The following is a 20944-nucleotide window of genomic DNA, read 5'->3' as shown; positions in this document are numbered from 1 at the left end:
TCAGGGTCATTAAACATGTCCACAAGATTTTGTCGATCAGAAGATGGAGTGCTCCTATCAAGCCTGTTCGGCATGATATGGATATATGATATTTGCAAAATCAGACAGCCATGAGCCAGGTTCTTAATATTTCTAGGCCTCATTACCACCCTACTCATGAGCATGCAAACACAAAGTATAAGAACCAAAAGAAAACGGCTCAAAAGTAACAAACATGAAAAAAAAACATTTAGGGAAAAAACTTCCTATCATGCCAAGTACCAAGTTAATCTTTTAGAAGTAGATGTGCCAAATTGCCGGGATCAAAAGTAAAACTAATCTAACTGAAACTTCGAATTTAGGTAGGTCCATAAATCAGAATTTATAATAAACAAATGGGATGAACTGTGAAAGGGGGGCAAAAGGCACCCCTACAACTGTGCCAAACAAAACTCACCACCCACAAAAATGTATCGATCTGTAGGCCTGTGTCAGGGAAGACTGGCTCGTGCGACACGCACGTGTTAAAAAAATAAAACAAATATGTTACAAAAAAAAAATGTATTGGTAGTCATATCTGCTATTAGCTTTTGTGGATATAAAATATGTTACAAAAAACCAAGTTAACTTCTATGGAGAAGTTACAAAACCGTCCAGTTAAGACCAACCGCCATTCGATCCAAAAATTTAACTCAGTGACGTGTAGAAGAGGGTTCTGTTCATCCCAATTTCCAACACTACCTAAAGTTTATATATCCTCTTTTGCAGGAGGATCAAAATCTAGACGTCCTCATCAGACAGAGTGATGAATCTACTACTAATATTTCACTTAATCACATTTCTTTGGCATGTCAGTATTCCATTGCTGGTGCAGCACTCTCTTCCTTCGGGGTCTCAACGATGATAGAATGTGGTAGTCATCAGAGATGACACACTGCAACAGAAAACAGAAAACAAAAATGTGTCATGGTCATGCGGACTTAAAGCAGGAGAAATATATCACAACAGACAGTTTTGGCTACCACGATTCAGGAACTGCTTGAATGTGCATGGAACAATCTAAAAATTGGAGCGAACTAATGACAATTCAGTCAAAGCCACGAGAGCATTAAGAGGATATTAATCCGGTTCAGCCTACCATTTTTTGAACCTGGAGCTCCCTACCTTTCATATGTACTACGCATAAATGGTTAAACCCCAAGCCCACATGTATTGGACAAAAGAAAAATCAAGTATGAAAATAGAGAGAGGACCTTGCAGCATCCATCAGGGCTGTCCTGATCACTTTAAGCTGGTCAATGATACCAGCCCTCACCATGTCCACATATTCACCTATGTTGGAAGACAGTTTGCATAACCAGAAGTTTGAAACATAATTTAACCTGAGCCCTTAAGGGTCAAGGTCAACTATGCACCCTAGCTTTAGCTGCGTCATAGCCAAGATCAGTGTTTTCCTGTTCCAAAAGCTTGCCAGCAATAACAGCTCCTTCTACGCCTGCATTTGAAGCAATAGTCTGCACTGGGGCTTGCAAAATCCTCCATTCACAAGAGAGGATCATCTAAAACCTTCAAAGCATTTTGGATGACTTGAACACCAATCTTTTGGTCAAAGTTTGCAGTTTGCAATTTATTCAGGTCTTTTGATGCGTGCAGAAGGCAACACCACCACCTATGTATGTGTATCATAAACAAATAAAATTTTCTGTCATACTACTGATACATGCTTACACCAGAGAACTCAACTGTGAACCTACAGCACCGTACCTGGCACAATGCCCTCCTCAACTGCAGCTTTGGTTGCATTTAGTGCATCGTTCACCCTATCATCCTTCTCACCAACTTCTGTTTCACTTGCCTAACATGACTAACCTTTTTCCTTAATGCTTATATACGAAGGGGACACAGCCAGGTGATTAGGCAATAATGTTCTCACTAACTCAGGGCATTCATCGATAAAAAAAATGTCATGCTAATTTTCTTATGAGTACTATACCAGCCAAGTACCTAAATACAACATACATGTATGCTAATTGACACACTACCTAATCTGTGAGTTGAATACTATTCCAGTAATCTAGATTTGATCAGTTTAATATTACCATCAAAATTTTGGAGTTACATCATTTGACATGGATGATAATTTTTCACCTTTAGAACAGCAACACCACAAGAAAACTTTGCCAACCGCTCTTGTAGCTTTTCCTTATCAAAGTCAGAAGTGCTTTGCTCAATCGCTGATCTCAACTGTTGAAAACAATATTTTATTGCAATAAGCACATAAGATTCCAGACTGTCTATGGAAGCTAAATTGACAAAGAACCTGCTCAGCTCTCTCTTCAATTGCCTTCTTATCTCCAGCTCCCTGCATTCCAATCACTACATTTAATAAAAAAAGTGCCCCCCGAAGCAGGAATAGAATGTGCAAAATAATCTGCTGAAGCTATTAAAAGGTCACAATTATTGTTCAGTCACATACAAGGTGATTATATTATAAGGTATAACAGTTCAGTTTGATCTTTAATCTTCTTGCAAGTGCCAAACATCTGAGGCTCAAAGTTCTCAAGGTTCAGCCCAAGTTCTTCAGTTCTGACCTAGTTCAACAAAGGTGTAAAAACAAACTAAAGTAAATAAGGACCTGAAGTCAGGTTAGAGCTTCCACCGTTCCACGGGTCCTCCGACTCCACGGAGGAGAGCTCGAATTGAGCGGCGGCGTGTCGATTCCGGGCAATGCAGCCTCGATCCGGCTGGCGGCCGGCGGAGTAGGACTGTAGGAGACCTGTCAACACAATCGTCAGTGGATGGAGGCAGAAGGAGGTAGGGGTGCCGACATAGAGAACGGAGAGCAATAAGAGGAGGCGCGGAGTATTGAGGTGGAGGGGAGCGCCGCCGTGGCGCGTGCGAGGTATGCCGCCGCACATGGGCACACTCCGCCAGACATGCAGGGGAGCGCTGCGCGGGCGAGCTCCGGTGGTGCGTGCGGGAGCCTGGCCGGCTGCTCGGCGCCGAGCCTGGCAGCAGCGCCTGCCCTCTCCTGAGCTCCTCCTCGGGCGGGTCGGCCTTGGGGCGGACCGGCGCGTGGCCCCGAGCCGGCGCCCCAGGTGTCACGCGTCACGGCGGAGCGGGGAAGGCCAAGGGCCGGGCGTCGCGGCGGGGCGGCCTCCCGAGGGCCGTGCATCGGCGCCGAGCGTCGGGGTCGAGGGCCCCGAGCCGGCACCGCAAGGGCCATGAGTTGGGGCGGAGGGCGCCGCGGGGAGGGGGCGTCGCGAGGGAGGAGGGGGCGTCAGGGGAGGCGGCGTCGCAAGGCGTGCGGCGGGGAAGGAGAAGGGGGGCCGCGATTGACGCGGGTGGGTGCGCGCGGGGAGGCGGTGTCGCGAGGGATGAGGGGGCGTCGGGGAGCGCAGTTATACGTCACTCCGTCGTCTGAAGAAGGAGCTCTATATGTGGTGGGCTATTTTCAGCCCAATAAATTATTACATGCATAGAGAAAAAGCTACGTGCATGTATAAAAGACAAAATCGTGACATCAGCTACGTGCAAACAAATTTGAAGTAAAAAAATATAAATCCCAGAGTGAATATTCAAATTAAATTTTGATTGCACCATTATGTTTTTTACGTCAAAATCTTCAAAATAAGACCACACGTGACTATATTTGGAGAATTTTATTTTTTTAATATTTCTTTTGATAAAGCTCGAATGTATGTACTATTGAGAACAAATCTATATCTCTTTACGAACAAAATATTAAACTCAACGAACAAATAATTGTACACTGCGAACAAAATTTGGACATCACAAACAAAAATTGGTGCATGCATGTTGTCAACAAAATAGAAGAGAGATTCTGCACATGTATATAAAAAGATCACGATATTTTCTAAAAAACATTTCTCTAATATAAAATAATTAATATAAAACAACAATTATGTCGGTACCCAGGACTGGGGTACCCCCTCCTGCTGTGTCTAGGCAAGGGTCTCGTAGTTATCCTTAGCTACGCCCTGACGGCCGAGCAGTCGGACCCCTGTGGTCCGGAGCCCTACTCTCTCGGCAAATGGCCCCGGACCCGCTCCCCGCTCGGGGAAGGTCCGATGACGCCACGTGTACAGGAAGGAGGTAGCCCTCCGCCGAAACCGCTGGGGGCCCCGGACCCCCGCCGGATCCCGGACCCCATATATTATCCGGACCCCTCGGCAGGTAGAACCAACACCCCGCCTGGGTCCGGAGCCGCCACGTGTCCACAGGTGCTGGCACGCGCGCGCTACCGCTTGGCTTCCACTGGAAGACTCGCCTACCTACCGCATTCAATGCGGTAGACGGAAGTGCGCCTTGCCACAGCAGAGCCCGAGGCGGCTTTTGCCAGGTCACACTGTTGATCGCGTGTTACCAAGGCGCGTAGTACAGTCGCTGGCACCGTCCACGCCGCGTATGTCAGTCTACTATGCCAGTTGGACACGACGGCTCGGCTTCGCCCGCTATGACGCCTACACGGTAGACCCAACAGCCTACGCCGCAAGCTACATCACCCCAACGGGCGCCTTGCCGATGGGACAATAAGGACTCCCCTCGGTCAGAGAGTCTACAGGGCGATGAAGCATATCCGAGAAGAGATCCTCACCCGTTGTAGCTCCGTTGAAGCTTCTCGTACAGTATACTATACATCCACGTTGGACCCACCTGTCGGGGTCTAACGACTGTGTACGCGTCCCCTTGCTCTATAAAAGGGAGACGCCCATTAGGAAAGGACTCAAGCCCCAACGGGGTGGAGGATAGTCTCATTCATACCTAGTGCAATACACCACTCAGTGGACGTAGGGTATTACGCTCCGGCGGCCCGAACCACTCTAAATCCGTGTGTTTTTGCGTTCTTGCCCCCAAGCTAGATCAGCCTAATAGCTTAGCACTTCCCCGAGTACTCCCCCTCGGGGAATAGGCGGGCGCGTTCCGCCACCCGGCTGTGGGTACCCCCAAAAGCCCACGACATTTGGCGCCGTCCGTGGGGAGGTGCAAGTGTTGGCTGGATCTCCAGGCTTTGGAGGCTGAGCTCATCCTCTGCAACGGCGATGAGAAGATGAAGAGAGGCATGGCGGCACCTACGCCGCATGTCACAGCGCCGAGGCAGCAACGCCCTCGTTCAGCGGCGCGCGGCAGCGGCGCCTGCTGTGCGTCGCCACTGCGACACCTCAGAGCCGGCGTAGTGGCGCGCAGCGGAGACGCCCGTTGTGCGCCACCCCACAACACCTCCGCGTCGGCTCAAGGTTTCCTCTCAAGCAATCACCAGGTTTCCCCTACGGCGGCATGGCGTCGGCTCAAGGCTTTCTCTCAATATGAAGCCTGGAGCCGACCGCTGTGCCCCGGGGGAAGCTGACTGTCGTCTCCGGGACCGAGTCTCTCTCGGTGCTGCTGCAGACAGGACCACGCCACCAGGCGCGGGGGCCCCAGCGCCAGCACCAAGGTCGAGCCGGCGAACGACCGTCCTTCTCCACGCTCCGTGCTCATCCAAACGAGCACCCAGCTCCTGATGAGCGGTCACCGGGTTGGCTTCCGACGGCAGACGACGTCAGCTGGGCCACTCCCATTCAAAGCCAAAGAATTCGTCTCCATGCTACCTAGTCATATGACAGTTCTTAGGCAGGGAGGGGCCCCCCGAGCTCCCGAGGTGCTGCTGGATGATGCTGGACAAGCACGTCCAGGGTGTCTTCGCCCCCAACAACTCAGAAGAGCCCCAAAGATGGCAGCTCCACTGCGGCCGGAAGTATGCACGCCTTACGCGGCAGCGGCTGTAGGTTAGGTTATCACTAGATAGGATTGACTGTGTTTGTCCTTTGTAATGATTTGGTGCCTACGTGTGGTCCAGAGCGGTAAAGGTCCGCCCTTGTAAACCCGACCTCTGGCTTCATCGCACAACAGGCGACACCAGCAAGTGGTCCAGAGCGGTAGAGGTCCGCCCTCGTAATCCCGACCTCTGATGTACACCACGAATCAAGTAATGAAGGAGATTTGTTTTCTCAGTCCTATCTTCACATTACCCTAATAGCATATGTCCAGTCAGCTTGCATGTTTCTTCCTGCCGTACGGAGTCTTTTCTTTTGTTGCTAATGATTCAAATTGAGTGACTGGCTTGTGGTCAGGTTGGGACACCCCTTCTAGCTGGAAGGCAGTTCGGACCCCTAGGGACCTGCTCAGGAGAAGTGGTGCCCGTATCCTGGGGTAGAGAAGTTCTGCGTAGCTTAGCCTGGTAATGTACCCTAAGCCTACGTACTTCACTACCCTGTTACGAGTACCCTAGTATCCGAGTCTGCTGTCCCTAGATGTCCCGGGCTCCTTTCTAGTATAAGGCCTGGTTCTCTACACCTTGCTGCAAGGCCCGGTGACGTAATTCAAGGGATCGTCAGCAACAATCCAAGTCCACTCCGGTGGCCCGCTCCGACGGAGACCGCTCGCCATGGTCGACTCAAGTCCACTCCGGTGGCCCGCTCCGGCGGAGACCGCTCGTCACGGTCGACTCGAGTCCACTCCGGTGGCCCGCTCCGGCGGAGACCGCTCGCCACGGTCGACTCAAGTCCACTCCGGTGGCTCGCTCTGGCGGAGACCGCTAGCCACGGTCACCAGGAGCCAGGTCCGGGGAAGTGATTCTTGTTCCCTGAGCGGTCCGAGGTCCGTGTAGCCGCTTGGCTTGGTTCCGTACCCCAAGCCTACACCTTCGCCACCTTACGGGGAGCACTCTAGTACATGAACCTGGCAACAGGTAATCCGGCCTCCAAGGGGTCTGGAGCACCCGCTCACGACAAAAGCACGCCGACACAGCCAAGCTGCGTGGAAACACATCATAATGGTAGCCCCACCCGCAGATTCGTACCTCTCCCGAGGTGGGCCCGGGGGCCACTGTCGGTACCCCAGGACTGGGGTACCCCCTCTTGCTGTGTCTAGGCAAGGGTCTCGTAGTTATCCTTAGCTACGCCCTGACGGCCGAGCAGTCGGACCCCTGTGGTCCGGAGCCCTACTCTCCCGGCAAATGGCCCCGGACCCGCTCCCCGCTCGGGGAAGATCCGATGACGCCACGTGTACAGGAAGGAGGTAGCCCTCCGCCGAAACCGCTGGGGGCCCCGGACCCCCGCCGGGTCTCGGACCCCCATATATTATCCGGACCCCTCGGTAGGTAGAACCAACACCCCGCCTGGGTCCGGAGCCGCCACGTGTCCACAGGTGCTGGCACGCGCGCGCTACCGCTTGGCTTCCACTGGAAGACTCGCCTACCTACCGCATTCAATGCGGTAGACGGAAGTGCGCCTTGCCACAGCAGAGCCCGAGGCGGCTTTTGCCAGGTCGCATTGTTGATCGCATGTTACCAAGGCGCATAGTACAGTCGCTGGCATCGTCCACGCTGCGTATGTCAGTCTACTATGCCAGTTGGACACGACGGCTCAGCTTCGCCCGCTATGACGCCTACACGGTAGACCCAACAGCCTATGCCGCAAGCTACATCACCCCAACTGGCGCCTTGCCGATGGGACAATAAGAACTCCCCTCGGTCAGAGAGTTTACAGGGCGATGAAGCATATCCGAGAAGAGATCCTCACCCGCTGTAGCTCCGTTGAAGCTTCTCGTACAGTATACTATACATCCACGTTGGACCCACCTGTCGGGGTCTAACGACTGTGTACGCGTCCCCTTGCTCTATAAAAGAGAGACGCCCGTTAGGAAAGGACTCAAACCCCAACGGGGCGGAGGATAGTCTCATTCATACCTAGTGCAATACACCTCTCAGTGGACGTAGGATATTACGCTCCGGCGGTCCGAACCGCTCTAAATCCGTGTGTTCTTGCGTTCTTGCCCCCAAGCTAGATCAACCTAATAGCTTAGCACTTCCCCGAGCACTCCCCCTCGGGGAATAGGTGGGTGCATTCCGCCACCCGGCTGTGGATACCCCAAAAGCCCACGATAAATTATTTTCTGTGAACAAAAAAATTAAATATAATGAACAAATAGTAATGTGCAATGAAGAAAATATTACTTATTGCGAACTTTTAGATGTATAGGATAAATAATTAAAAACAAATATCACGAAAAAAATGAATCAACATCTAAAAGTTCATTGCGCTTTAGCAGGGCATCCCTGGAGTGGCCACAGTTACATCTCATCCTTTGCTAACTGGATCTCTCCAGAATTTATGGCGACGAAATGACCGTGACGAATCTCTCCAGAAGGCCGATGATGTCAGCAATCGGGCTCGAATTAGCTGCCCTTGGTCTGAATAACCCAAGTAGCCCAGCATGAAGAAAAGAGGCAGCAGCAGAACACATGAAGAGAATTGCAGGGATTAACAGAATGTTAAACCTCTCTTCTACATGATCAGTTGTTGGGAAACTAAAGAGAACAAGATCAAAGCTGTAGTAGTACTCAATTATGCATCTGCCTCCTTATTTATCTCCGATCGAGGTGGTTCGTTATTACTAATAACTTCTATCGTATCATTCTGCGTTTGATCTAGAACTATGCCTTCATTCTCGCCAAGCTAATTCAGCTGCCCCCTCTGCGACGCCGACGACAAGATGGCGTCGAGCGCCTCCCTCACCTGGGAGATCTCCGGCGCTTTTCCTCCCTGCGCCGGCCAGAACTCGTCTGTTCCAAGGACCTGCAATTATTGGTCAATCGCACAGTTAACCACAGCACTGAGGCACTGGCATGAACATAATTAACACCATGTGCCCTCTAAATTGCTCATTAAGCATGCAAGTAGATCCAGTACCTTGACTTGCAACTGGAGGAACTTGACGTAGCTGATGGCCTTCTCGAGCATGGTGACCAGGTCGACCTTGGTGCCGTTGGGCACCAGCTCCTGCAGCGTCCGGAGCCGCTCGCTGATCCGCTCCCTCCGATTCTGCAGCAAGAACGTCGGATCAGATCATCGAAGCACCGAAGAGAACTGGAGTGGAGTACTTGAAGTGGCCGGAGAAAACTCCAATTTTTAGTTACCTTGGCCGCGAGACTCTGCGGGTCCTTGGTCTTCCTGCCCGAGCCGCACGGCCTCTTGGCACTGACGGCCTGCGGCACCGCATCCTGCGTGCACGCGCGATGAGATACATGTCGGACAGAGATCGAAACGGCCGCCAAGCTAGCTGTACGGAATTGACGAATTGTGCTGCGACTGCGCGCACTCACCACGTAGGTCCGCTTCTGCGAGGCGCGCGCCGGCGCCGCGCGTTCGAGCGAGGCGCTCGACGGCGACGTGCTCGGGAACAGTAGGCCGAAGGGGCGCCCCGCGCCGCCCGACGACGACGCTCGCTCCGTCAAGGTGAAGCACCCCGTGGCGGCGTCGAAGCCCACGGAAGCCGCCGGCGCGTGGCGCGCCTCTGGCGCCGCGGCGGCGCCGTCGCTCTGGTCCATAGCGTCGATCCACGCGTCGCACTCCTCCTCCTCCTCCCCCACAGCCGCCGGCGCCGCCCCCATGGCGCGGTCGAACGCCAGCACGGACGCCGAACCGGTGCTCGCCCAGGCGTTCATCCCGGCGCCCGCCACATAGGCCGCCGCGTCGAGGCCCAGCAACGCGTCGTGGCCGCCGTAGCCGAGCGCGTCGAAGGCCGCCGCCTCGGCGCTGTCGAAGCCTCCGTACGCCGCGTGCTCCCTCACTAACGCCAGGATCACGATCACTGCCCTCTGTTTCTTAGTTGGGAAGTGGCTACTCTACACTACACACGGACCAAGGGTTGCTAACTTGCTTGCTATTGCTACGCTCTGGTGTGTTCCGGAGGAGTGAGTGTGTTTCGTTCGCGCCATGGGGTGCGGCTTTTATATACGCGTCTGGCGACGCCATCCAGTCCTACAGTAACCCTCTCTCACCTTACTCCAGCTCCAGCATCCAGCCATTAGACTATCCGCACCCCACACCTCCACCACTCCCCCACCTGTTTAGAGCTGTTATTTGGAGTGGAAAACGCTGCAGCCCACACCTCTACGATGAACTCTATGGTGGGGAGAGAGAATGGACACCTCCACGCTTGGAGTGAGAGAAAGACACCTCCACTGCCCTGGCGTGGGCCCTGCGAATGGTGCCATGCCGCACGCGCACCTGGACGGAGAGGTGGGGTGGTTGATACAAATGTATAGAATATTGAGTAGTGGGGTATGGAGTAGAAATGTAGAGTTGATGGAGTGCGGGAGAAGTTGGTATGGAGGGAAAAATCTCGATGACTAGGCAAGAATATTTCTTTTAGAGTTGAAATTTAGAGGGGATGGGGTGGAGATAGCCTTAGCCAGGTAATAGTATTTTTCTTTCACACTACTCTAGCTCCAGCCTCCAGCTCCAGCCTGCCGAACACGTTGATGGGGCAATGAGGATTTCCACAGATGCAGCTAGGTTCATTAATTGCGCGAGGTCGCTAGGGCGACCGAGCTCAGCTGCCGATCAAATTAGGGATACTGTTAGAGCTCGGTGGGGATTAAAGTAGCAGGACAATGCGCTTCGGATACTGTTAATACCCTGGCTCCGGTGCTGGGCAAAATGTGCTTCGGATGCTGCCGATTGGTGGCCCTGATGCTGGCAGAGGCAGATCAAACCCCGGGGGGACAAGTCACTGCTGTTCTTGAGCTGCTTGTTCTTACCTTGTCTGCAAGATTAGAAGCTCGATGCCCCCCCCCCCCCCCCCCCGCGCGCTCCTTTTTTAGTTCATGCACACGCTGTGATTAATGCAGCACCCGTGCGTGTAATTAATGCTGTGGATGGTAATTCTTCCCCTCCCTCTGATCTGATCAGGGGATGATTTGATCAGAGAGCGATACTTAGTGCTTGGCGCCTCCCTTAACTGCGAGCCAAGATGGTAGCCAGCGTGGATGCACGTCGACGTGTGGAGAGCGAGCTCAATCTCCTCGATCATGCACCGATTGGCAGACAAGTTCAGCGCGTATATACACGATCTCCATCCGATTATGCGCTGGTTTGGCTTGGCACATGACGCGGTTAATCTGCCTCCCATTTCACTGTGACCGAAGCTACTGATGTATTTGGTGGTTTGTTGCTTTGAGTATTTGAGTGATGCGTCATGTGGTTTGTCTTGAGTGATGCATCATGTGGTTGTCGAGTTGCTTGATGCAGAGTTGTTTTATCTCTCAATTGTTGTATTGTCCAATCTAGACTTTCATCTTCTTATTTAATATAATCGGCACCTCTTCTGCCTACTTTCATCTTCTTATTTAATATAATCGGCACCTCTTCTACCTAGTTCGTTTCAAAAAAAAAAAGCTACTGATGTATTTGAGGAACGTGTCTACTTTGGGCAGAAGTTACTGATGCTAGTGACGTCTGACGAAGCTTAGTTTTAGTAGTATTGGTGTATTACACTATTACTGGCTGCTAGACGTCACTCTAAATCTAGTGTTAGTAGTATTGGTGTATTACTGGTGGTTCCATCAGGAAGAGGCCAAACAAACAAACAAAAACAGAGAGGCAAACCCCACTCGGCATTGTGCTGCAGGATTACGCAATTAATGCGGCGAGATTAAGGCACATTAATTGCGCCCGTGCCAGCCCAGGCATGTGGAGTTCATTAATGAAGGCAACTTGCTTTATCCTTCCAGATGACCAGCTAAACCCCCAGCTGCATGCTGCTGCTGCTGCTGCCGCCTCGCTTGACAGTTGACGTGATCTTCCATTCTTCCCGGCCTGCGCCTGATCAGCCCTCTTCCTCCTCGATCCACCTCTAGGATTCCACTGCAATGGCGCATGCTGGAGCAGTGACAGCTAGCTGGGAAGAAGAAGAGGTCCCGACCAGTCGACACAAAACTAACCGTGCAGCTCGATCGATCGGTAGGTTATTCATCATGGAGCGCGCGGCGCGTCTCCTCAGGGCGTACGTTCGCCGTGCACGTACACGTGCATCGCTGAAATTTGGGGGCCAGGACTAGGAGAGCGTAGCAGGACCAGGCCACCCGGGCGCGCGCGAGCTGCGAGTATATTGTTCGTGAGGTAATGCGACCTGCAGGGGTGTGGATAATCTAGCTTCAGAAACCATTGTTATTATCATCTCGATCTACTACATCGTAATGGATCCTGCTCATCTATAAACAGTAATTTGCAATAGATAAAACATCACTGTTATTCAGTGTGATAGCATAGTAAAGTCTGGTCTGAACTGCCCAGATTTAAGTCTACAGTGACCGAGTGGCACTTTTTTTTTAAAAAAAAACAACCATACTACTTTAGACCCTCAGATTGGATCCGGTGGTCCACAATGCAGTGATGATCCATCTGATAAAGTAAAAACGGAGGCTAACTGTTTTGCTACCGCTCTTACCGCTACCATAGCAGTAAGCTTCCTAGAGTAGACTGTTGCTTGTTCTCCCTACATAGTATTACCGTTTTGGGCTTGTGAAGAAACTTTACTCTGACGACGTACCGGTATATTTTTAAGGCGTGTGCAGTGCTACGCGCTCCGAGCCCGTCGTGCGACGCACGTACAAGTACAACGCTGCTCATGAACTTGTATTTTATTAGAGCGACAGCTCATAGACTTACCCGATTTGCACATGAGCTATGGATTTAGAGTTGGTTTGTCTGTATGTGAAGCGCAACTCATTGCCCAATAAAGTATATAGAAAGAAACCATTATTGCCCAATATGTAAACCTTGAAGCACAACATTTGTCGACCAGCATCTTCTTTGTTACTCCCTCCGTCCCAAAATAAATGCAATAATGCTCGTACACGGAGGTAACGTCTGCTCGTTTTTAGCAGCGTGTATAAGATTTTAGAAAAGTCCAGAAGTACAAGGTTGGGTCCATAGCTCAGTGGTAGAGCAATTGACTGCATGATTTATGAAGCTAATGTCCTAATGTGCAGTCATCAACTAGTACTGGTATTATGAGCTCACATCCATCACCCGTGACGCGGCGAAAGGCAGTCCGCATGAGTGGCACAGCAACAGACCGCAAGGGTTGCCACCGTTAGCTATTCTTTTATTTCGCCTTTTGATTAATTTTAATTTAATTTTTTGCAAAAGGTCGGCGGATTAGAAAATAATGTGCACCACCCGAAAGGAAAAAGAAATCGACGTGCACCGGTTCGGAAATTCTGTCTCCGGGCTCAACAAAAAAGGCATCGTAGTTCTGTACAGTGAACGATAGTACTGCATAGTTCTGCATGGTAAAGGGTCTAGAAAAAAGAAAACCTTTGCACTGAAACGTTTACGCAGTACTGCATAGGGGCCGACCGAACGAACGCCGCTCCTGTTGTTGCAGGGTTAGTTAGAAGGCGGTGACCTGTGATGCCCTTGAGAAATTGAGCAAGCAATGCAATGCGCGCAGTGCCCTTTCAGCTGCGGAAATGGCCGCCGTAAAGTGCAGTGGCTGTTGCCCGCCAATAATTGGTGATGCTGCTGGTGACTTCCGCCCGACAGCGAAACCGCCCGGGATCGGTAGCGCGTGTGCGCTCTTTACTGCCGTCCGTCCGGTCAATGAAGAGGGCTAATAGCAAGAGCTTCTGCTACGTTGGCCCTGAATGAAGTCTTAACCCTCGAACCCATCTAGATGTAGAGATTAGCATCGCTTCATCCTCATTACCAGTAGACGATCATAGACTACTTTACCACAAGTCCACAACCAGAACCAGAGTAATGTACGTACTGCAGAAAAACCGATATGTAATTGTGGTGAAAAAAGAGACTGAAATGATGCTTTTATTCATTAGAATATGGGCATGAATAATTCGTCCACACTACAGTTCTAGACGTCGTCCATATATGCATTCATGGATCATCAGAGGCTTCACATGATGGAGCTAAGAAAAGCAAAGTAGAAGAAAAATCAACAATTTCGGTAACCACAACGAATCAGTAACCACATCATCACTGTTTCATCGGAGAAAAAAATGCCTAGTGATCTTTATACAGTTGTAAACAGCATGCAGTCTGGAACTCTGGATCCGTGCACCGATCACCTTAAATGCAGGTTCCTTCTGATGATTCAGCGAATATACAGGATATTCAGATGCAGTGGGAGCGATCATCATTTTGTGAGCACTTCGAGCTTCAAGCAAAAGATACTGCAATTTGTTGCCTTGTAGCTAATTGTTAAGTAACGAGTATTCAGATTATACCAACCGCGCGATCTACGTACAAGCAACTAGAAGACATTAATGCGAGCCCTAGCTAGCTATTCCGCATCATCCACGAGCGCCATTTCCGGCTCTATAGGAGGCAGATTGCATTAGAAAAAAGAAATTATTGGTTGCGACACTTCTAAATGCATGTGATTCAGTAGTTATCTCTGACAATGCAGTGCAATCTTAATTCTTAAGTTAATACTGGCCTTTATTGATCATAGCTCTGCTGTCGGCACGTACGTGTCGGGTCAGGAATTTCTCCCGGCTCGACTGCCTCACACATTTGCTTCTAAACTAGCTTATCAAACCAAGCTCCCACCCGGGCTAATAAGAATTAATATAAAAATAAAACTTATAACTAATAATTATAATGATCTATCTCATGCCTTTTCATATTAAATATTCTAGCACATTCTCTAAAATATATATTTATCATTATCTAATTGCAATAGTTTTCATTTTGCATCACACCTCCATGTATGCATGTTTGATATATATTTAATCGAACTATTTGTTTGTGAATCGATATTCTTATCTTTTCCATCATACATAAATATATGGCGACACATATCATTAAAATTACTTTATATAAATAATATATTAATAATGCATAAATAATATATCAACTAAATTTAAGTTGGAGCGGATCCAAACAGAGCCTGTATGCATTTGTGGTTTTTCCCTAAATACTTTTTCAACGTTAAATTTGTGTCATCTGTCCATCTAATTTTGATGTATAGTCTATTATTACTTTTTAGTGATTTGTCCCAATGTTTACCAGGTCTAGCTTAACTTTAATGAACTTTATGAAAAATGCACTCTCATCTGTGCAACATCAAAATAGTTCGTACTATATATGCTTAATATATTTTCTATAAATTTTCTCAAACCTATAAAGTTTGACTTAATACAAAACTAAAACATTTTATATTTTGAACATATTTAGAAACAAGGAATAACTAAATACATCTCTCGCATCCATTGAAAGAGAATGGCCACTAGGGAGTCATATGCTTGGTTGGAGCTGAGTCTTTCCCTCTCATAGTCTTCATGGGCATATTCTGCTACGCCGTTTGTGTTGTGCAATGTATAAGGATTGCTTGATCGCACATAGCCGTGCATTTTGATAGTTCTTTTTTTCCTCTTAAATATCCAGGAGGGCTGCACATCTTTATATAACGAAGAAGCAAATGAAATTCGATAATATTGATGTGGTATACATTCCAGTCTCAGTGGAGGTTTCATGGAGAGTTTCATGATATTAAATATTATTAATTTTGCTGACGTGGCAAGGAGAGAGAATGATAGAGTTTCATGGGATGTGAGGCGGTTACCTAGTTTCCAGTCTAGGTATCTGTGTCCATGAAACTCCCACTGAGACTAGTCTTAGGTTATGGATTGTGTAGGTTTGGTTCTTTGATGGTATTATTGTGTGGTGGCAATGCATCAATGATGAGACATGAGTCCCTTTTGCCTCTTTCCCGTTGAAGCAATGCTCTCTTCTCTACATAATGAAAAAGCCAATACTGAAGAATGATTAACCGCGGTTCAGTTGGTTAGGCTCCTGATGGTAAGGAAATCCGTTCACCTGGGTTAAGTCCTCGACTTATCATGTTGCTCATATTATCGTGCATTTGCTGTTATAAGAAACGAATAACACTAAAATCTATGTAGCGGTTGATAATGTGCTTGTCGGTAGCGAGACACATGTGAGTATGTGATGTCTGTCGATATATGCTAGTCTAGTCATCTCTTGAAGGATGCATGTATGTATATGGGTATGTGCGTGCATATGTGTTAAATCACAAGGATTTCCCCTCTATTTGAAGAGCTATGTGTTTGCCCTAGATAGAGTTGCACATATATAGAGTGCTGATTACCCAGTTGGGAAAGAGAACAAGATCAAACTGTTATTACTTATGCATTTGCCTCCTTATTCATCTTCGAACGAGGTAGTTCGATGTTACTAGTAAATTCTATCATATGCGTTTGATCCAGAGCTATGGTCTTTTATCTTCTAGCTAATTCATCAGTTGCCCCCTCTGCGACGCCGACGACAAGATGGCGTCGAGCGCCTCCCTCACTTGGGAGATCTCCGGCGCCTTTCCTCCCTGCGCCGGCCAGAACTCGTCCGTTGCGAGAACCTTGACTTGCAACTGGAGGAACTTGACGTAGCTGATGGCCTTCTCGAGCATGGTGACCAGGTCGACCTTGGTGCCGTTGAGCACCAGCTCCTGCAGCGTCCGGAGCCGCTCGCTGATCCGCTCCCTCCGGCTCTACAACAAGTCAACAAGAACGAGGACGGCTCAGATCACCGTAGCAGCAGGCCGGGCAATGAAATGAAGCGCTTCGTTGGAGAAAGAAAGCTTCGGTTTCGGCCACCGAAGTTACCTTGGCCGCGAGGCTCTGCGGGTCCTTGGTCGGCATGGTGGGCGCCGACTTGGCCTTGCCGGTGGCCTTCCTGCCCGCGCCGCAGTGCTTCTTGGGGCTCACGGCGGCCGGCGGCTCCACACCCTGCACAGGGGCGAACCGTGAGGAATTCTGTGCGAGCAGCGAGCTACATGTCCAGAGAGATCGAAACGAATTGTGATGGCGCGGTGCTTACCACGTAGGTCCGCTTCTGCGTGGCGCGCACCGGCGCCGCCGTGCTCGGGAACAGCAGGCCGAACGTCGCCCGCCCCGCGCCGCCCGACGACGCCGCTCGCTCCGTCAGGGTGAAGCACCCCGTGGCCGCGTCGAAGCCCACGGACACCGCCGGCGGCGCGCGCGCCGCGGCGTCGCCGTAGGTCCGGTCCGCGGCATCGATCCAAGCGTCGCGCTCCTCCTCCTCCGCCTCCTCCTCCCCCTCCCCCGACAAGGCCGCCGCCGCCGCCGCCGCCGTGGGACGGTCGAACGCCAGGACGGACGATGACGCCCGCGCGCCCGCCGGCGGCCAGCAGACGTTCCCGCCGTCAGCCACGTAGCCAGCGCCGGCGTTCGATCCGCCTCCCCAGAACAACAGCGCCGCCGCCGCGTCAAAGCCCAGCAGCGCGTCGTGGCCGTACCCGAGAGCGTCGAAGACATCGGCGCCGCCGGCGTCGAAGCCACCGCACCCACCGTGCTCCCGCATCAACGCCATGATCACGACACAGTCACGGCAGGTGACCTCTGCTATACTAGTTGGTTGGAGACGAAAGGTGCGGCTGATCTGCACGACAGGTGACGACCACTGTGGTGAAGTCTGGAGTGTGCTTCCATTCGCGCCATGGGACGCCGCTTATATAGACGCGGTTGCATGGTGACGCCATGCACATGGGTGCCGAGGAGGATTCCGCACAGGTGCAGCTAGCTAGTAGCGCAATAAATGCGCGAGGTTGGCTAGGCGATTGAGCTGCTGATCCTTGCCGAAGCCGTGTCTCCGTGCGGGGTGGATGGGAGGAGGAGGGGAGGCAAGGTAGCAGAAGCCGCGCCGGAGCCGCCGGGGGCGCCCACGTCTCAAGATTCCGGACGCCTCTCCCGTCTCACGTGGTCGCTTTATGCCGCCGCTTTGACGAAGAGCGAGCACGTCCCCACCGTTTTCTTTTTCTTCTTCTTACAATTACCACAATGCAGGAGGAAGCTACTGCCTACTTGTGAATGGGCATCTTATATTATTGTGTTTTTCCTGATTTTCATGTACCAATTTCTTGTTGTTTATACTTGCTCTTCCAAATTATAATTCTTTTGACTCTTTTACTAAAAAAATTATGCAAAATATCAATTCTGACTTTATTAATAAAGATTTTTAAAAAATAAGTTAAATTTGATTATGTTTATACAAATTTTTTGAATAAGACGACTGGTCAAATTTGGTGTTACAAAAGTCAAATAAATTATAATTTAGAACGTAGGCTAGACAAACGTAAGCTAGCGAGGCATTGTTTGTTTTTGTCTTTTGTGCATGCTATTACCAGCACTAGTACTCTTTAATTTTCGTCCAATCTTTTTTTAGGGTTACGTGTAATTAATTAGCAGCTGAGCCAAAAACACAACAACGTTGGGTAAACACTTTGCATCTCTCTACCCCCTGCTAGCACACCACCTTACCTATATTTGCTACTAAACCGATCATCGTGTTGGGTTGGGCAGCGCATGCTCTTACAAAACTTGAGGCTACAAGAAGTCGATCTCTACTAACCGAATCTATACATTATGTAATTTGTACACGCATCATTCGAGTTCAGCTTGGTTTTAGTGAACGATTAGTAGGTGTTCTGGAGGAGGATCCGAGGATGTCAACAACAGCGTCATCAGAATCAGATACATCATCTTCTTCTTCTGCTTGGTAGTAGTGACGAGCTTGAGGTTGATACTGCTGCTGGTTGTCCATGTTCCATGTCCTCATCTGCTTGTGCCTGGGGCGGCGCGCTTTGTGCTGCTGCAGCACCAGCACGGAGCCGCAGCCTACCATGTCGTCCGAGGCCAGCAGCTCGCCCACGGGGCCTAGCTCCGGGCACTCCCCGTTCAGATCCCCCATGTCGCTCGTCATCACGCCCCTGTCGCCGCCGCCGGCCTTGCCGCCGTTGCCCACGACGAAGAGCGAGCACGTCCCCGCCATGGAGCTCAGCGCGGTCACTGTCTCCGCGCCGCTGCTCACGTGCCTCTCCATGTACGCCACCTGCCCTGGCGCCACGAACCTCCCGTACATGTCCGCCATGAACTCCTCGTCCTGCATCGCCTCCTCCGCCGTCTCCTGGTTGCCCAGCAGGCCCTTCCCGCTCTGGAGGAGGAACCGGCACACGGTCACCCTCGCCGCCGGCTGCGTCGCGAGCCGCGCCGCGAAGGCAACGGCCTCCCTGTCGTCCTCCCCGCCGAAGAACAGCGCCATCACCTCGAACTGCTCTCCCGTGACCTCCTGGTGACCGAAGGGGCGCTCCACGAGGACCCCCACCGTGCACTGAGCCCTCTGCAGGACCCGGCGGTTGAGCTGCCGCCGCCCCTCACCCCGGCACACCATGCGCCCGTCATAGCGCTGTTCCATGTGGGAGGGCATGACCACCATGGACGCGCGCGAGTCCTCCAAGCTGTTGCGCACGTCCGCGTCCATGGACGCCAGGTTGGAGATGGCCGTCATCTGGCGCACGTGGACGGCGTTGTCGAAGGTGAAGGTCGCCACGGCCGCGGCCACCTGGTCGATCTCGCGCGCGTAGCCCCACTCGTCCTCGTCGTCGCCGCCTTCGCGGGCGTGGTAGAGCTGGTGCGTGATGGCGTACTTGCGCGAGGTGACGAGCTCGACGAGGTGCAGGAGGTACACGGGGAGCAGCGCGCTGCCCTTGGAGAGGTTGGCGAGCGTGAGCATGGGGTGCACGCTCGCGGCGCCGTGGACGCACACGAGCACCCGGAGCTCGTCGTCCACCCGGGTGTCCTGGAGGCAGCGCGAGCGGTAGCGGAAGGCGGCGCGCTGCTGGCGGACGATGGCGGCGGACGCCGGGCCGGCCATGAACGTGTTGATGATGGACGACATGAGGAGCACCACCTGCACGGGATCGCCCCAGACGTCGATCTTGTTCCCGAAGTTGATGGCGAGGATGTCGGAGTAGCCCTTGACGTTGAGCAGCGCGCCCAGCACGACGGCCTCCCGCGTCGCCATGCCCAGCGCCCACCCCGCCAGCACGGTGCCGGCCACCTTCCCCGCCGCGCTCAGCAGCGTGGTGACGGCGACGGCCACGACGAGCTGGACGGCGGTGATGTTGCCGATCTTGGTGAAGTCGAGGCGAGCGCCGATGGCCCCGAAGCAGAGCGGCATGACGACCTGGTGGACGGGGTAGGCGAGTCGGTCCATGAGCGTCCGCGTCGTGGGTCCCTCGCGCGGCATAGCGAGGCCGATGAGGAAGGCGGTCATGGAGGCGCTGTAGCCCAGGGCCTGCTGGACCAGGGAGAGGACCATGATGAGGAACAGCACGCCGCACAGCTCGTACTTGCTGATGTACTGGCGGCCGCGCTTGAGCCGGTTGAGCAGGCGCGCCACCCACGCCACGAGCCTCACGGCCATCCACACCGCGGCCGCCAGCACCGCCAGCCTGCCGGCCTTGAACGCCGGGGAGGGCTCGTCCTCCTTGGGCGCCTCGTCGCCGCCGTAGACGGCGTGGGTGACGATGATGGCGCTGAGGGCGGTGAGGCTGGCCATGTCGTTGGCGAAGGCGGCGCCGATGGCGAGCTGGCCGGTCTCGGAGCCCGTGAGCTTGAGCTCGGTGACGATGCGGATGAGGACGGGCGAGGCGGTGCTGGTGAGCACGAGCGCGAAGAGCGCGGTGGAGGCGAAGATCTTGTCCGGGTGGAAGGAGCCCTGGCCCGGGTGCATGAGGCCGTAGCAGAACGGCCCGGCCAGCACGGCGAGGACGAAGCAGAGCGCGGAGCCACAGCAGGCGATGGCCAGCGAGCGGCGCAGGTTGAGGCGCAGGTAGCGCAGGTCCAGCTCGAGGCCGATGAAGAACATGAAGAGCATGCGGACGAAGTGGATGGTGCCGCTGAGCGCGCTGCCGGCGTCCCGCATGCCTAGCTCCCGGAGGTCCATGGCGCGGCCGAGCACCGTCGGGCCAACCATGATGCCGGCGGGTTTTTTAATCATTAAAATATATATGCATGGCCAACCACTGGTCGACACGTGTGCATGCATGCATAACATATATATACCAGGATGTGGGAGATGATGCTTGGCTGGCCGAGGCGGCGGAGCGCGGATTGGAAGAGGCCGGAGAGCACGAGGACGGTGGCCATGATGCTGGCCATGAAGTAGGCCCCCTCGCCGACCGCGGCGGAGCACTTGGCGCCGCCGCCGTCCGCCATCGCATATCCGATCGACGTGCCGAGGATGGATCAGCGGGCTCCGGCCAGCCAGGCCTTGGATCCACG

The 20944-nt window shown here is 52.3% G+C and overlaps 3 protein-coding genes and 1 long non-coding RNA gene across 4 annotated transcripts; all 4 read right to left on the bottom strand.

Annotated features, from left to right (window-relative positions):
- Positions 1-530: 530 nt before the first annotated feature.
- Positions 531-3329, bottom strand: LOC120649869. The gene is made up of 5 exons (XR_005665397.1): positions 2615-3329; positions 2300-2341; positions 1744-2223; positions 1233-1648; positions 531-913 (listed from the first exon to the last, which is right to left on the bottom strand). It is a non-coding gene; the product is annotated as an uncharacterized LOC120649869 (long non-coding RNA).
- Positions 3330-8353: 5024 nt separating this feature from the next.
- Positions 8354-9847, bottom strand: LOC120656053 (transcription factor RHD6-like). The gene is made up of 5 exons (XM_039934047.1): positions 9821-9847; positions 9146-9664; positions 8957-9040; positions 8730-8861; positions 8354-8615 (listed from the first exon to the last, which is right to left on the bottom strand). The coding sequence occupies exons 1-5, from the start codon at positions 9845-9847 to the stop codon at positions 8496-8498; spliced, it is 882 nt and encodes a 293-aa protein (XP_039789981.1). The 3' UTR covers positions 8354-8495.
- A 6122-nt stretch (positions 9848-15969) lies between these two features.
- On the bottom strand, positions 15970-17192 carry LOC120656045 (transcription factor RHD6-like). The gene is made up of 4 exons (XM_039934033.1): positions 16953-17192; positions 16683-16910; positions 16466-16588; positions 15970-16350 (listed from the first exon to the last, which is right to left on the bottom strand). The coding sequence occupies exons 1-4, from the start codon at positions 17190-17192 to the stop codon at positions 16096-16098; spliced, it is 846 nt and encodes a 281-aa protein (XP_039789967.1). The 3' UTR covers positions 15970-16095.
- Positions 17193-18272: 1080 nt separating this feature from the next.
- LOC120656036 (cation/H(+) antiporter 19-like) lies at positions 18273-20878 on the bottom strand. Its single transcript, XM_039934022.1, has 2 exons — positions 20727-20878; positions 18273-20646 (listed from the first exon to the last, which is right to left on the bottom strand). The coding sequence occupies exons 1-2, from the start codon at positions 20876-20878 to the stop codon at positions 18273-18275; spliced, it is 2526 nt and encodes an 841-aa protein (XP_039789956.1).
- Positions 20879-20944: the final 66 nt, after the last annotated feature.

Source organism: Panicum virgatum, chromosome 1K (genome assembly GCF_016808335.1).
Source record: "Panicum virgatum strain AP13 chromosome 1K, P.virgatum_v5, whole genome shotgun sequence".
In the NCBI taxonomy this organism is placed as follows: Eukaryota; Viridiplantae; Streptophyta; class Magnoliopsida; order Poales; family Poaceae; genus Panicum; species Panicum virgatum.
This window is presented reverse-complemented; position numbering and strand designations above follow the sequence as displayed.

What these genes read in the sequence shown, in the direction of transcription:
- LOC120656045 (XM_039934033.1), bottom strand. Translation starts at nt 17,192, where the DNA reads ATGGCGTTGATGCGGGAGCACGGTGGGTGCGGTGGCTTCGACGCCGGC. An exon ending in CCACGCAGAAGCGGACCTAC is followed by an intron (nt 16,589 to 16,682) that starts GTGGTAAGCACC and finishes GCCCCTGTGCAG; the next exon opens with GGTGTGGAGCCGCCGGCCGC. An exon ending in CGCAGAGCCTCGCGGCCAAG is followed by an intron (nt 16,351 to 16,465) that starts GTAACTTCGGTG and finishes GACTTGTTGTAG; the next exon opens with AGCCGGAGGGAGCGGATCAG.
- LOC120656053 (XM_039934047.1), bottom strand. Translation starts at nt 9,847, where the DNA reads ATGGCTGGATGCTGGAGCTGGAGTAAG. An exon ending in GATGCTGGAGCTGGAGTAAG is followed by an intron (nt 9,665 to 9,820) that starts GTGAGAGAGGGT and finishes TGTGTAGTGTAG; the next exon opens with AGTAGCCACTTCCCAACTAA. An exon ending in TCCTCCAGTTGCAAGTCAAG is followed by an intron (nt 8,616 to 8,729) that starts GTACTGGATCTA and finishes CAATAATTGCAG; the next exon opens with GTCCTTGGAACAGACGAGTT.
- LOC120656036 (XM_039934022.1), bottom strand. Translation starts at nt 20,878, where the DNA reads ATGGCGGACGGCGGCGGCGCCAAGTGCTCCGCCGCGGTCGGCGAGGGG. An exon ending in AGCATCATCTCCCACATCCT is followed by an intron (nt 20,647 to 20,726) that starts GGTATATATATG and finishes GATTAAAAAACC; the next exon opens with CGCCGGCATCATGGTTGGCC.